Source organism: Elephas maximus, chromosome 25 (genome assembly GCF_024166365.1).
Source record: "Elephas maximus indicus isolate mEleMax1 chromosome 25, mEleMax1 primary haplotype, whole genome shotgun sequence".
Taxonomy (NCBI): Eukaryota; Metazoa; Chordata; class Mammalia; order Proboscidea; family Elephantidae; genus Elephas; species Elephas maximus.
In genome coordinates this window covers 37,667,723-37,681,628 of record NC_064843.1, presented here as the reverse complement: position 1 = coordinate 37,681,628, position 13,906 = coordinate 37,667,723, and the positions used below count along the sequence as shown (strand labels likewise).

Genomic DNA, 13,906 nt, shown 5'->3' with positions numbered 1-13,906 from the left:
CTTGTGGACTTGCTCTGATTTTCTTCAGTTTCAGCTTGAACTTGTACATGAGCAATTGATGATCTGTTCCACAGTCAGCCCCTGGCCTTGTTCTGACTGATGGTATTGAGGTTTCCATCGTCTCTTTCCACAGATGTAGTCAATTTGATTTCTGTGTGTTCCATCTGGCGAGGTCCATGTGTATAGTTGCCCTTCACGTTGGTGAAAGAAGGTATTTGCAATGAAGAAGTCGTTGCAAGATACTATCATTCGATCTCCGGCATTGTTTCTGTCACCAAGGCAATATTTACCAACTACTGATCCTTCTTCTTTGTTTCTAACTTTTGCATTCCAATCACCAGTAATTATCAATGCATCTTGATTACGTATTTGATCAATTTCAGACTGCAGCAGCTGATAAAAATCTTCTATTTCTTCATCTTCAGCCCTAGTGGTTGGTGTGTAAATTTGAATAATAGTCATATTAACTGGTCTTCCTTGTAGGCGTATAGATATTATCCTATCACTGACAGCGTTGTGCATCAGAATAGATCTTGAAATGTTCTTTTTGACGATGAATGCAACACCATTCCTCTTTGAGTTGTCATTCCCAGCATAGTAGACTATATGATTGTCCGATTCAAAATGGCCAATACCAGTCCATTTCAGCTCACTAATGCCTAGAATATCGATGTTTATGCGTTCCATTTCATTTTTGACGATTTCCAATTTTCCTAGATTCATACTTCGTACATTCCATGTTCCAATTATTAATGGATGTTTGTAGCTGCTTCTTCTCATTTTGAGTCGTGCCACATCAACAAATGAAGGTCCCGAAAGCTTTACTCCACCCACATCATTAAGGTCGACTCTACTTTGAGGAGGCAGCTCTTCCCCAGTCATCTTTTGAGTGCCTTCCAACCTGGGGCGCTCATCTTCCAGCACTATATCAGACAATGTTCCGCTGCTATTCGTGAGGTTTTCACTGGCTAATGCTTTTCAGAAGTAGACTGCCGGGTCCTTCTTCCTAGTCTGTCTTAGTCTGGAAGCTCAGCTGAAACCTATCCTCCATGGGTGACCCTGCTGGTATCTGAATACTGGTGGCATAGCTTCCCGCATCACAGCGACACGCAAGCCCCCACAGTACGGCAAACTGACAGACACGTCGGGGGGTCTTAATATTAGTTGCCTTCAAGTGGCATTAATCAAAAGAATGTCTCCACACAGCCAGTTCTTGGACCTGTGGTTCATCTCCCTGTAATAGAATAAAGTAGCAGTTCTTAAGCATTTTCATCTCAGAACTCTATTACACTCTTTTTTTTTTTTTGAACATTTTATTGTGTTTTAGGTGAAAGCTTATGCAGCGTATTAGCTTCTCATTCAACAATTCCTACACATATTATTCTGTGACATTGGTTCCTGTCCCCACAATGTGTCAGCATTCTCCCTGCTTCCACCCTGCTTTCCCCGTTTCCATCCCTTCAGTTTTCCTGCCCCTCCTTGTCTTCATATCTTTGCTTTCGGGCAAATATTGCCCATTTGGTCTAATATAGTTGATTGTTCTAAGGAACACATTCCTCACGGATGTTATTGTCTTATTTTATAGGCCAATCTATTATTTGCGTGAAAGGCGACCTCCAGGAGTGGCCTCAGTTGCCGATTAAAAGAGTGTCTTAAGGAGATAGCCTCGGGGGTTCCCCCAGTCTCTATTAGTCCAGCAAGTCTAGTCTTGTTTTTAATTATTATTAATCTGAGTTTTGTTCTACATTTTTCTCCCATTCTAACCAGGACCTGTTGTGTCAGAGCAGTCAGTAGTGGTAGCGGGCACCGTCTAGTTCTGATCTCAGGCTAGAATAAGTTGTGGTTTGTGTGGGCCACTTATCCTGTGGACTAATTGTTTCCCTGAGTCTTTGGTTTCCTTCACTCTCATTTGCTCCAGATGCGAAGAGACCAATAGTTGTATCTTAGATGGCTGCTCACAAGCTTTTAAGACATCAGATGCTACTCACCAAAGTAGGATGCAGAATGTCATCTTTATGAACTATTACGGCAATTGACCTGGATGGCCCCCGAGACTATGGTCCTCAGCCTTCAAGCCCAGTAACTCAGTCCTACGAGGTGCTTGGATATGTCTAAGAAGTTTCCATAGCTGCGCCCCCTGTGTGCTCTATTATATGGATGAATATACATGCAGCACGTGCAAATATGTGTATACAAATACCGACAACTATACCCATACGTGCACTCGCATGCCCTCCCGTATACCCTCCCACACTTATATAGCATACGTATCTACCTATGTAAGCACTCACAAATTTTTGGTTATTACTGTTGTTGCAGAATTGTATATGACGTTTACCATAGTTGTCCTCTATTTTTGTATATCACTCAGTGTCTTCATTTACTTTGGTCATGTTGTGCTGACTTCCCTCGTATTGTGTATTGCCTTTCCCTTCACCAGAATTAACACATGTCTACTACCTAGTAAGTGATTTTCCCTCTCTCCCCCTGGGTCTCCCTCCCATCCCTGATAACCATCAAAGGACTTTACTTTCTGGGTGTAAACCTATTCTTGACTTTTTGTAAAAGTGGTATCATACAGTATTTGTCCCTTTGTGATTGACTTATTTCACTGAGCATAATATCCACCAGATTCATCCATGTTATGTTTCATGGACTTACATTATTCTTTATTGTTGCATAGTATTCCATTGTGTGTATGTACCATAATTTATTTATTCATTCATCTGGTGATGGACACTTAGGTTGTTTCCATCTTTTTGCTATTGTGAATAATGCTGCAGTGAACATAGGTGTGTATGTCTGTTTGTGACACTGCTTTTATTTCTCTAGGATGTATACCTAGGATTTGGATTTCTGGTTCATATGCTATTTCTATTTCTAGCTTTTTGAGGAAGTGCCATACAGTTTTCCATAGTGGTTGTACCATTTTAGAATCCCACCAGCAGTATATAGAGCTACAGTCTCCCCACAACCTCGCCAGCATTTGTTGTCTGTTTTTTTGGTCAGCGCCATTTTTGCGGGAATGAGATGGTATCTTAGTGTCCGTTACACTCTTAACAAAATCCCTGTCTATTTTTTTATGAGCCCTTTCTTTTATGGATTAATAGGAATATATTTACACATGAAAGACATGAAATTTGGAATTTGCTTCAAAATCTAAGGGAGTGAGTAGAAGAAAAATTGATACAAGATTGGCTGTGAGTTAATTTTTGAAGCTGAATGATGGGTACATAGCAGTTCATTGTTATTCTCTTCATTTTCAAATATATATATGAAATTCTCCGTAATATTTAAAAATCAGATATTCTATGCAATAGCATAAGATTTTGAATTTAAAAAAATCTTACAGTGTCTATGGCTTTTATACAAAAAGTGTTGAGAGAAATTAAGTAAGATCTAAATAAGTGATAAACAAAAGGTAATGAGTCCTATAAAACCTCAGGATGGTTGTCTGCTGCCAGTGTTTTATTTCTTGGCCTAGGTGGTGATTTCATGAGACTTCACTTAGTCAATAACTATTTATCTTTGTTTTGTGTACTTTTTGGTGTGTGTGTTATTTTTTTAAAAGGAAACGGGAATGTAGGTAAAAGAGAATGAAAAGCCTTAGCCAATTTCCTGGAGATCTGGTCATTAATTTCAAGTCTGACAATAACTAGCAATGTAATAGGGTCACATCACCTCTTGTTGCTTGACTTTTACCTATAAAAAACAGGGGGACTGCCAATGCTTTTTTAAAGTCAACTTTATTGACATACACATACAAAATCAGTATCGTGAAGTACCAAAATGTTATGGATGAATTTAAAAAAATATTAGAAAATACATTTACTGGTTCCAACCTGGCTGGAGTGATAGAGAATGAAGAAAACCAAAAACACAAGGGAAAGATTAGTCCAAAGGACTAATGGGCTACTACTACAACCTCCACCAGACCGAGTTGAAAACAACTAGATGGTGCCCGGTTACCACCACTGACTGCTCTGGCAGGGATCACAATAGAGGGTCCTGGACAGAGTAGGAGAAAAGTGTAGAACAAAATTCAAATTCACACACACACACAAAAGACCAGGCTTGGTGGTCTGACAGATACCGGAGAAATTCCGAGAGTATTGCCCCCAGACACCCTTTTAACTCAGTACTGAAGTTACTCCTGAAGTTCACCCTTCAGCCAAAGATAGACAGGTCTATAGGGCCAACAATAACACACGTGAGGAATGTGCTTCGTAGTTCACTCATGTATATAAGACTAATAAGCACGCAAGCCCAAAAGCAAAGATGAGAAGGTAGGAAAGGATAGGAAAACTGGACAAATGGAAACAGGGAAGCCCGGGGTGGAGAAAAGGAGACTGTTGACATATCGTGGGGTTGGCAACCAATGTCACAAAACAATTTGTATATTAACTGTTTAATGAGAAACAAATTTGCTCTGTAAACTTTCACCTAAAGCATGGTAAAACAAAAACAACAAAATGAATAAAAATCAAAACTACTAGTCAAGTAAAGATTAGATTTTTAGTGTGGAAATAACACCACAAAGTTTTTTATAGCCCTTTGTAGTTTGATGTACTTTTACATTTCTGAGGAATATTTCTATGTCTTTCATAGATGTGTTCAGTACTGACAAATTTTGTCAATTCCTCTGCCGTAGGAGATCTCTTAGGCTCTCTGCTCAGAAGGATTTGGAACAGAAGCACCATGTAAAAACTAAAGCCAAGAGATCTGCCACTCCTGCAATCATTAATGAAATTCCACCCTCCAAAAAAATGAGAGTGTAAGTAGCTACAGCTTCTGTCAGTTGGCATAGGTCTAAGCCCTGTTTTCTCCTATGTTCAATAGTAAGCAGAATACATGATACTTGTTCTTTATGAATTAGGAATATATTTTGCTGCAAGTAATAGCCTATTTGATTTTGGAAAACAGCAGTGATTTATGTGCTTCACAGAAGTCCAAAGACTAGTTCACTGCTGACTTTGGTTCAGTGGCTGAACGCTGTCAGAGTCAGTCAGTATCTTTGTGATTCTTCGCTTTTTCTTCGTGCTCGTTGCTCGAGATACTGCTGTGTATTGCGTAGCTTTTTCCTTGTGCTTGTTGCCTCATTGTCATAAGATAGCTTCTATATCTGTAGGTATCACATCAGTGTTTAAGGGAGAAAGAAGAGGGGCAGGACCATATCAGGAAAGTGAAATCTTTTCCATAAACTCTTAAGAGATTATATCTCACTTGCCTGTGTCACTTGGATCTCCTTAGTTGCAGTAGAGGCTATGGAAGTAAGTACAGTACTTTCAGCTTAGTTCATTGCCACCCCAAATAGAATTGGGGTTCTGTTAATAAGAAAGAAAGTGGGAAAGATATTGGGAAGGCAATCCATGTGCTCATTTGATGATGGGCAGTTGGAATCCTATTCCCCCTCTGCTGCCACTGCTGGCCAACTATTACCTTGACTTCTATTGGCTGTCTCCAAGTTAACCCATTGTAGCCATTGGTATACTGTATGTTCTGGTGATACTTTTGGAAGAATCTAGTGGGTGAGTATGCTTGTTGTCCTAAAGAATGAGAAAAGTTAAGGTATATGTGGTGGATTTGGAGGAGGATGGTAGTATGGGGTACACTTTAGGGAACTGAGGGGATATTTTTTGTCCTTTTGAAATCAAGTTCTAACAACAAAAAGAAGCCAGAGGAAGAAGGAGGTGCTCATCAAGATACTCCAGAGAAAGCCAAGAGTAGACGTACTATGCCTTGTACACCACCTGTAAGGTATGTTTCCTTCCTGAATTTAAATTTGAGAGTAAAATTACAAATGGGTATGTCTGTAGTCTGTTTGGTGCATGTGGAGCTTGGGAAACCTCATCAGGCTGTGACCATAGTGAAGTGAATTGTTTAATATATCTTGATGGGTGCTCAAGCATTAAACATGAAGAAAAATATATTATCAAAGCAAATTTAAGAGAAATATTAAAGGAAAAAGTAAAGGTTCTTATCATTTTTTTAAAGCTTCCTTCTGGCCTTTACCCAAATAAACATAAATATTTTTATAATCAGTGTGTGAACAATCTTTGGGTTTTGCTTTATTTACTTGACATGACACCATTTCAAATTTTTTGTCTGTGCTGTTACAAAACCTTCATATTATTTTTTGAAAGATTGTTAGTATTCTATCAAGCCACCTTTAACCATCTTCTGTTCAAAATGTAGTTTCCAATTTTTTATTATTATAAGTCATACTTCAGTGAACATACTTGATTAATTTCTTCAGGATACAGAAAGAAATTCCTTGACCAAATGGTATGACCAGTTTTACAGCTATTAATATTTATTGCCAGCTTTATTTCTGAAAGGAACATACTGGTTTGCAATGCCTTCAGCTTTGATGTGAATATTTTTATTACCTCAGTATCATCTGCATTGCTTTTTGTTACTTTAAAAATTATTTCAAATTTATTTGATATAAAATGGCATCAATTATTTTAATTTTCGTTTATTAGATTGCTGATAAAATTGTATTGCTGTTATTATTTCAAACATCTTTTGAGTGAATTGTTTGTTCCCTTCTTTATCTATGGTCTTAGTGACATTTTCATTAATAATGATGACTCTATTGAACTTTGTGTGTGAGGCACTTCAGAAACGTCAGACTTTACAGTCACAGATATTCTGTGAGGATAAGTATTTGCATTCCTCATTTTACGTTGGACAAAACTAAGAGGTTAAATAGTTTTCTCAAGATCACATAGGCAGAAAATGAAATGGTAAGACTGTCCTCTCTGTCACACTATAGGTTTTATGTGTATTAATGCTTTGCCATATGTGTTGAAAAATTTTAGTTTTGTGGCACAGAACCTAATTAGTATATAGTCAGATCTGTGAATCTTTTTATTTTAGCTGTTTTTCTCCTGAAATTTTAAAAATATTTTGGTATAAACTGTTTATGTTAATTTTTATAGTGTTACCTAATTTTTTATTATAGTGTCATCAGTATCAATTTATTAGATAACACTTTTAGGTTTCTATGATTATTGTATCACACGTTATAAAATCTAATCTATATAATGCTTCTGGATTCTTTTGAATTACTGAGCCCCTTTCTCTTCTTCTCCCTTCTCGTTTACTGATTTGCCTTCTAGGCAGAAGGTTCTAAAAAGTACTGAGGAGCAAGAGTTGGAGAAGAGAACGAAAATGCAGCAGGCAGTGGTGGAGATGAGAAAAAAGAATGAAGAATTCAAGAAATTTGCTCTTGCAGGAGCAGGTCAGCTTGGCTCTAGTTGGGTCTGCTCTGTGAAGGCTGTTGCTCATAACCCTGGCAGGGCTTCTGGGATCTCTAAAGTGAAAAGGGGCTTTCTAGATCAGTAGTCAGCATAAAAAGGTGTGTTTGTTTAGAAGGCAGACGTAGGTTCCGTTTATAGCTCAGTGATCATTCCCTAGAACATTTTCTATACACTGGCCATTTTTGGAGTATACTGTTTCTGTGTACTTATTCCTGACTGTAGAAGCCATACCCTTTTTTTTTTTTTTTTTTGAGGACTTTTCTCATTTTTTTAAGCAGAATTTAATCCCTCCTTCCTTTTTCTTCCTAATTCTTTTTCTTTGTATTAGAAAAAGAAGAAGCTAGGATTGAGATGGAAGATTAAATCAATTGGCAGGCCAATTCCCTCTCTCTGCTGCCCACTTCCCCTCCCCCCTTTCATCCTAGGCAGAGGAAAAGAAAGCTAAGGCAAATCTAGTTGCAGTTATGGAGAAAAAGGTATCGCTGAGGTTGCTGAAGGGGCCAGAGTTCTGCTTTGTTTTGACATAAAGTCATTAGTGGTAGAATCAAAGCTATAAAGCCCTGCTTTACTGGGCACAGAGGTTGGAAAACAAAACAAAAAAACAAAACAAATCCATTGCCTTTGAGGAGATTCCGGCTCAGAGCAACCCTATAGGACAGAGTAGAACTGCCCCATGGCGTTTCCAAGGAGCAGCTGGTGGATTCGTACTGCTGACCTTTTGGTTAGCAACCTTAGTTCTTAATTTTAGAGATACTAAGTCAAGTGTGTTTTTAAAGTCAGTCTGTAGCTTTTCCTGTCAAAAGTGTTCCACTTGACTCTGCGTCTCCAGAGTGACGACCGCCCCCCTGAGGGATTCTTCTCCTCTGTGCACGTCTTTACAGTTTGCCTCTGATGGAAGGGCCTCCAACTCAGTAGCGCTTCGTGAATTGGACACATGTATTAATGCCCTGAGGACTGTCCCAAGTTATGGAAGGGCCTCCAGCTCAGTGGCGCTTCATTAATTAGACACATGTATCAGTGCCCTGAGGACTGTCCCAAGTTTTAGATGTAGATAGTGAACAAAGTTAGATCTATGGTAATAGAAATACCAAAAGGACGAGAGTAAAAGGGACTTTACTGATGTTCTCTATCTTAAATGTTACCTGTGTTTCTCTCTGCTTCTCACTCAGGGCAACCTGTGAAGAAATCAGTCAGCCAGGTAACCAAGTCAGTTGACTTCCACTTCTGCACAGATGAACGAATCAAACATCATAAGAACCAGGAATATAAGGAAGTGAACTTCATATCTGAACTGCGAAAGCATCCTCCGTCTCCCGTAAGTTGATGGACTAAATGACTATTCCATTGTTACTAATTCAGTTGGAATTTCAGGTGGGGCATTTGTGATCACTTTTGGTAATAGTATAATTGAGAGGAGCATATGTTTTTAAAGTAAGGTAGCCCTAAATTCTCACTTTGCTCCCTGTTAGCTTTGTGATCTTGGACAAATCACTTTACCTTTCTGGGAACCATCTTATGAAGTTGCTGTGAAAATTAAACTGTGAATGTACATAGTGTTGTGTGTAACAAATTGTAGGTAGAGGCATTTCTGCTGTACAAAATTCTTAAAAACCTTGTGTCTGCAAAGTTGTGTACAAAATATAATGAGGCTTTTATGGGAAAAATGGAATTGTGGCATACCACTTAAGTCTTGTGCAGTTTTGTTACCAGACCACTAGCAAAAACAGTAACAACCGTGAATAAAAATTCCAGGACTGATATCTCTACTTGCGTTTGCGCCAGCAGCGTCGTTAATTGAAGTCAGTTCTTTGCAGGCTTAAATCCTGGGCTTGTGCATCTTCCTTTGAGATGTAGGTCCTTGAAGATGATTGCTTTCGATCAGAGACTAGTTTCATCAAAATTAATGATCCTAGGATATGTGGAGAGATTCTGACTCAGGCAGCTGCCTGACCTGCTGCAGACCCAGAGGCCCAATTTTTTTTTTTTTTTTAAATGCTGTTGAGGGTAGGATGCCTTTGCAGCCTTTCCCCTGCTCCCGCTTCCAGTACGTGATTGCTTCAAAACGTTGACATGCTTAGGAAGTCTGGCCTTATGTGCTATTGGAGAACAAACCAAATTTCTTAAGTGCTGGATCCATTTTTCTTTTCTGTTTTACAGATAAGAATAGACTAGTTATAACCCTTGCTCAAGGACTGACAAGCTTAAGAATGATGATCTTTGTTTTACACAGGCCTTCTTACCTGTGATTGCTGTGCTGAATCTGTTGTTTGTGATACATTTGAGCTCTTCCCTAACACTTTTTTCATTTGGGGAAAAACTTTTCTGTTTACAGGCCCGAGTAACTAAGGGAGGATGCACCATTGTTAAGCCTTTCAATCTGTCCCAAGGAAAGAAAAGAACATTTGACGAAACAGCTTCTACATATGTGCCTCTCGCACAGCAGGTTGAAGCCTTCCATAAACGAACCCCTAACAGATATCACTTAAGGAGCAAGAAGGATGATATTAGTAAGTTTCTGACCAATATCATAGCTGGCTGGAACCTCCCCGAGAATTCTCTTTGCCTATATCTTAGGCACGAACATGCCTTTAGTTGAAATCCCAGTGTTTGAACTAATGTATGGCATGTGACTATATGCAGACTACAGATGTATAGTTCATTGTTTGTCAAATCACTCCACTCTCTGTCTGCATATACCTACCAACCATCTTGATCTTCCTGGTCAATAATTGGCCAGGGGGGTTAGGTAACCAGACATGTTCGATATTGCTATTATGTTCTGCTAGGCAAAATGGTTTTGTCAAAGTGTATATTGTGAAAATAATATGCTCTTTTGTCCAGTTGAAAGTTTAAATATTAAACATCGCTTTTTAGGTAATACACGATATAGGGGTCCTTGGGTGGAGTCCCTACATGGTGCATATGATTAAGTGCTTGACTATTAACCAAAAGGTTGGTGGTTTGAACCCACCCAGAGGTACCTCAGAAGAAAGGCCTGGCTATCTGCTTCTGAAAAGTCACATAGCCTTGAAAACCCAATGGAGCACAGTTCCAGCAATACATGGGGTCACCATGAGTCCTGATCAGCTTGCCAACATTTGATTAGAGTCTGATAGAGGGCAGTGGTGGTTCAGTGGTAGAATCCTCACCTTCTATGCAGGAGACCGAGGTTCATTTCCTGGCCAGTGCCTCTCAAGCATAGCCACCACCTGCCTGTCAGTGGAAGCTTGTGTGTTGCTGTGATGCTGAAGAAGATTCATTGGAGCTTCTAGATGGAAAATGGACTAGGATGAAAGGCCCGGGGATCTATTTTGGAAAATCAGCCAGGGAAACTCCATGGTTCACAATGATCCAATCCCATCTGATCATGGGGATGGTTCAGGGCCAGGCAGTATTTTGTTCTGTTGTACATGGGGTCTGCATGAGTCAGGGCCTGACTCAAGAGCAGCTAACAGCAAGAGTCTGATATGCCCTGCTCTTAGAATTCTGTTCCTAGTGAATAGAGAGAAAAATCGTTTTTGCAACTTTTGTTTAAAATTTTGTAAAGTTATAACTAGATAATGGTTATATGTTGTATGTTGAAAGCATGGCATATTTCTAAAATAAATAGATGTGGTTTTCTGTCTGCTACAAGGAGTCCCTGGGTAACACAAATGGCTAAGTGCTAAACTAGTAACCAAAAGGCTGGCGGTTCAAACTCACCCAGAGGCACCTTGTTTGTAAAGCCTGGCAATCTGCTTCTGAAAGGTCATAGCCTTGAAAACCCTATGGAGCAGTTCTACTCTGAGCATATGGGGTTGCCATGAGTCTCAATCAATTCCATAGCAACTAACAACAGCAACAATTTGCTACTGTTATGTGATAAAATCTAAATTAGAGGGCTCATCCTATGTAATTATGCAAATTGACAAGGTTGTCCTCGGCCAGATAAATCAAGAATTTATTTTCTATCAAAGGTAGTGATGGTTTTACTACTGGCGAATTGACATAGTTGTTTTACGTTCTCCATTTGACTTTCTCTGAGGGGCAGTCTTGATACTTTGAAGTAAATACTTTTTGGAAATTCATAAAATTGGAAGTAATTTACAGCATTGGTCTTTAGAAAGGCCTTATTTTAAAGCTGAAGTAAGCAAAAACCTTATTTGTCAATAACAAGCAAAATGGTTGGCACTGTCAATAGAAAGGAAGTACAGATCTGTGCAATGATAAGGAACCCATCAGACAAGAATGAATTTTAAGTTCAGAAGATGAGAACAGAGTTTACCCAAAGACTGCATTAACCATGTTCCTCAATGAAGAGTGATAGGGGAGGAGGGACTGAATGTTTGCCAGGCTGACTGACATAAGCCGAACTGAGCGTGGAGGGCCAGCCACTCTGTGGTTTATTTATCCACCTCTGGGCTATCTAGCTGAGTCAGCACTTAAGGTAAACTGGATCTTGGGGAGCTAGGTGAATGTCTGTGATCTTCGTTTGCAGGTCTGTTACCCTCCAAATCTGCTGTGGCCAAGACCTGCACAGACCCACAGACTCCCGTACTGCAAACCAAACAACGCACAAGGCCTGTGACCTACAAAAGTGCAGCTGATCAGGAGACTGAGCTGCTTGAGAAACTGCAACAGTAAGTCCTGCTGGCAGTATTTGAGAAGAGTCCAAGAATGTACCGACTTTCTTTCCATGTCCATAAGGGGACAGTTGCTGTTTTTCTTCCCATGGACGTTTATGGCTTTTGAATTGGCAGGCTCTGCAGGCTGTGCCCCTGTCTGATGAAAGGACTGAAAGTGGGAATGTGGAGATGTTCTGAAATATAAATTGATAAAAAACTAATGCGGAGATTAGGGTGAAAGAACTTAAAATTTTAACTAAGAAGACTATTACGGGGTGTCTTCTGAGATGAGTTTAGATAGATCCCACTGCTTTATGATTACCTAAGGGGTTGTTCTACCTCCTATTAGTGGAGGAGGTTGGAAATGAATGTGATTAGACCTGGCGTTTATCTCTTATGTTCTCCTTCTCTTCCTTTTTGTGCTTCTTTTGAGGAGGGGGAAATTACCAAGTAAAGAGAAGCTCTAGTCTGTAAAGTGGTGAGAATGTTAGGACTGTCTCATTAATTCTTTGGTGTAGACATGAATTCAGTGACTTCAGAGAGAGTTGAGATTTTGTTGGGCATGATGGGTAGTATTAATGATTATTATTTTTCTGCTTTTGGCTCACTTTGTTGTTTGTGTAGTTTCCATGTTATTTAAATTTTTTTGTGATTGTCATTAAACTCCCACCTCACAGATACAAATTCAGAGCACAGGAGCTTGATCCCAGAATTCTTGAAGATGGACCCATCTTGCCCAAGAAACCACCTGTGAAGCCACCCACTCAGCCTGTTGGCTTTGATTTGGAAATTGAGAAAAGAATCCAAGAGCGAGAATCAAAGAAGAAACCAGAGGAAGAACACTTTGAATTTCATTCCAGACCTTGCCCTACCAAGATCTTGGAAGATGTTGTGGTAAGAATGGTAGAAGCTCTGCAGGCTGGCAGGAGTGTCCTGCTTATGACTGCCCATCCATTCACATATGTTTGAAATAGCTGCTATGAGCAGGGCATCATTTTAGGAGGTGATAAGGAGACACATTAAAAGTGGATTTTGCTCTTAGAGAACTTAAAGTCTAGTAAAGGAAACAACATGTGTAAAATAATATAAAATGACAATTAAAAATACTATAGGAGTTCAGAGGAGAAAATGATTTCTTCCAGATACCAGGTTCAGGGAATGCTTTGTGGAGGAAGTAGCATTTGACCTGAACCTTGACAATGTGTAGTAGTAGTTGTCGTCATCATTGTCTTCATCATCATCATAAGAGCTGACACTTTACTGTGTGCCAGGCACAAGTGAATTAGCCCATTAATTTAGGCAGCAGCCCCTTCAGGTGGGTTCCTTTAAACTACACCAGTTTCAGATGAGGTATTGAGGCACAGAGAGGTTCAGTATCATTCCTAGGACACTCAGCTAGAATAAGAGGAAGTATAAGAATCCAAGTGCTCTGGCTCCAATAGATGGTAGAATTTGGGCTTGCGGAAACGGTGGGGCAGAGCATTCCAGGCAGTGGCAGTAACATGAAAAAAAGCCTGAAGGGAATCTACTGGGAACTGTGAGTAGGTCAGTTCAGCTGGAGGAAAAGTATATAAAGGGGACTAACTAGAAACTGGGTTAGAGAAGTGGCTTGTAGGTAGGTGGACTCATAGTCATGATTTTAGAAAAATTAGTGTGATCAGGAAGAGCTACCACAGTCAGAGAGAGTAACAATGGAAAGCACCTGCATAGTGCAAAGGTGTTTTTTAGATATATTTCCATCCAGATGGGGAACCCTCCCCTTCAATTTAAATTGACCCGTGCCCAGGTACTAGAAGAACTCCATGTTTTTTATGTCCTCTTTCTTTTTGCTTGCCTTTTACAGTTTTCGGTGAAACTGTACCAATATATACCCTCAACTGGTTGCCTAGTTTTGTTTATACTATTTTTTTAGCATTTAAGTCAAAAGAAACTTGAAGTTTATATTTTCCAGGCTTTTAAAAAAGCATGATAATGCCTGGAAATGGTTCCCCCCTTCCCTTTTTCGACTGAGAGCTTTCTGCACACGAGACCTTTCTT

The 13,906-nt window shown here is 39.5% G+C and overlaps 1 protein-coding gene across 3 annotated transcripts in view; it reads left to right on the top strand.

The window, feature by feature from the left end:
* The window catches only part of TPX2 (TPX2 microtubule nucleation factor), a 59,432-nt gene that overhangs the window by 26,891 nt on the left and 18,635 nt on the right, over nt 1-13,906 (top strand). For all 3 annotated transcript variants that reach the window (XM_049869772.1, XM_049869773.1, XM_049869775.1), the window contains exons 5-11: nt 4,652-4,774; nt 5,656-5,757; nt 7,125-7,246; nt 8,435-8,580; nt 9,598-9,772; nt 11,743-11,884; nt 12,547-12,763. In XM_049869772.1, coding sequence (XP_049725729.1) covers nt 4,652-4,774; nt 5,656-5,757; nt 7,125-7,246; nt 8,435-8,580; nt 9,598-9,772; nt 11,743-11,884; nt 12,547-12,763 — 1,027 coding nt within the window. The remainder of the gene's footprint in view (nt 1-4,651; nt 4,775-5,655; nt 5,758-7,124; nt 7,247-8,434; nt 8,581-9,597; nt 9,773-11,742; nt 11,885-12,546; nt 12,764-13,906) is intronic.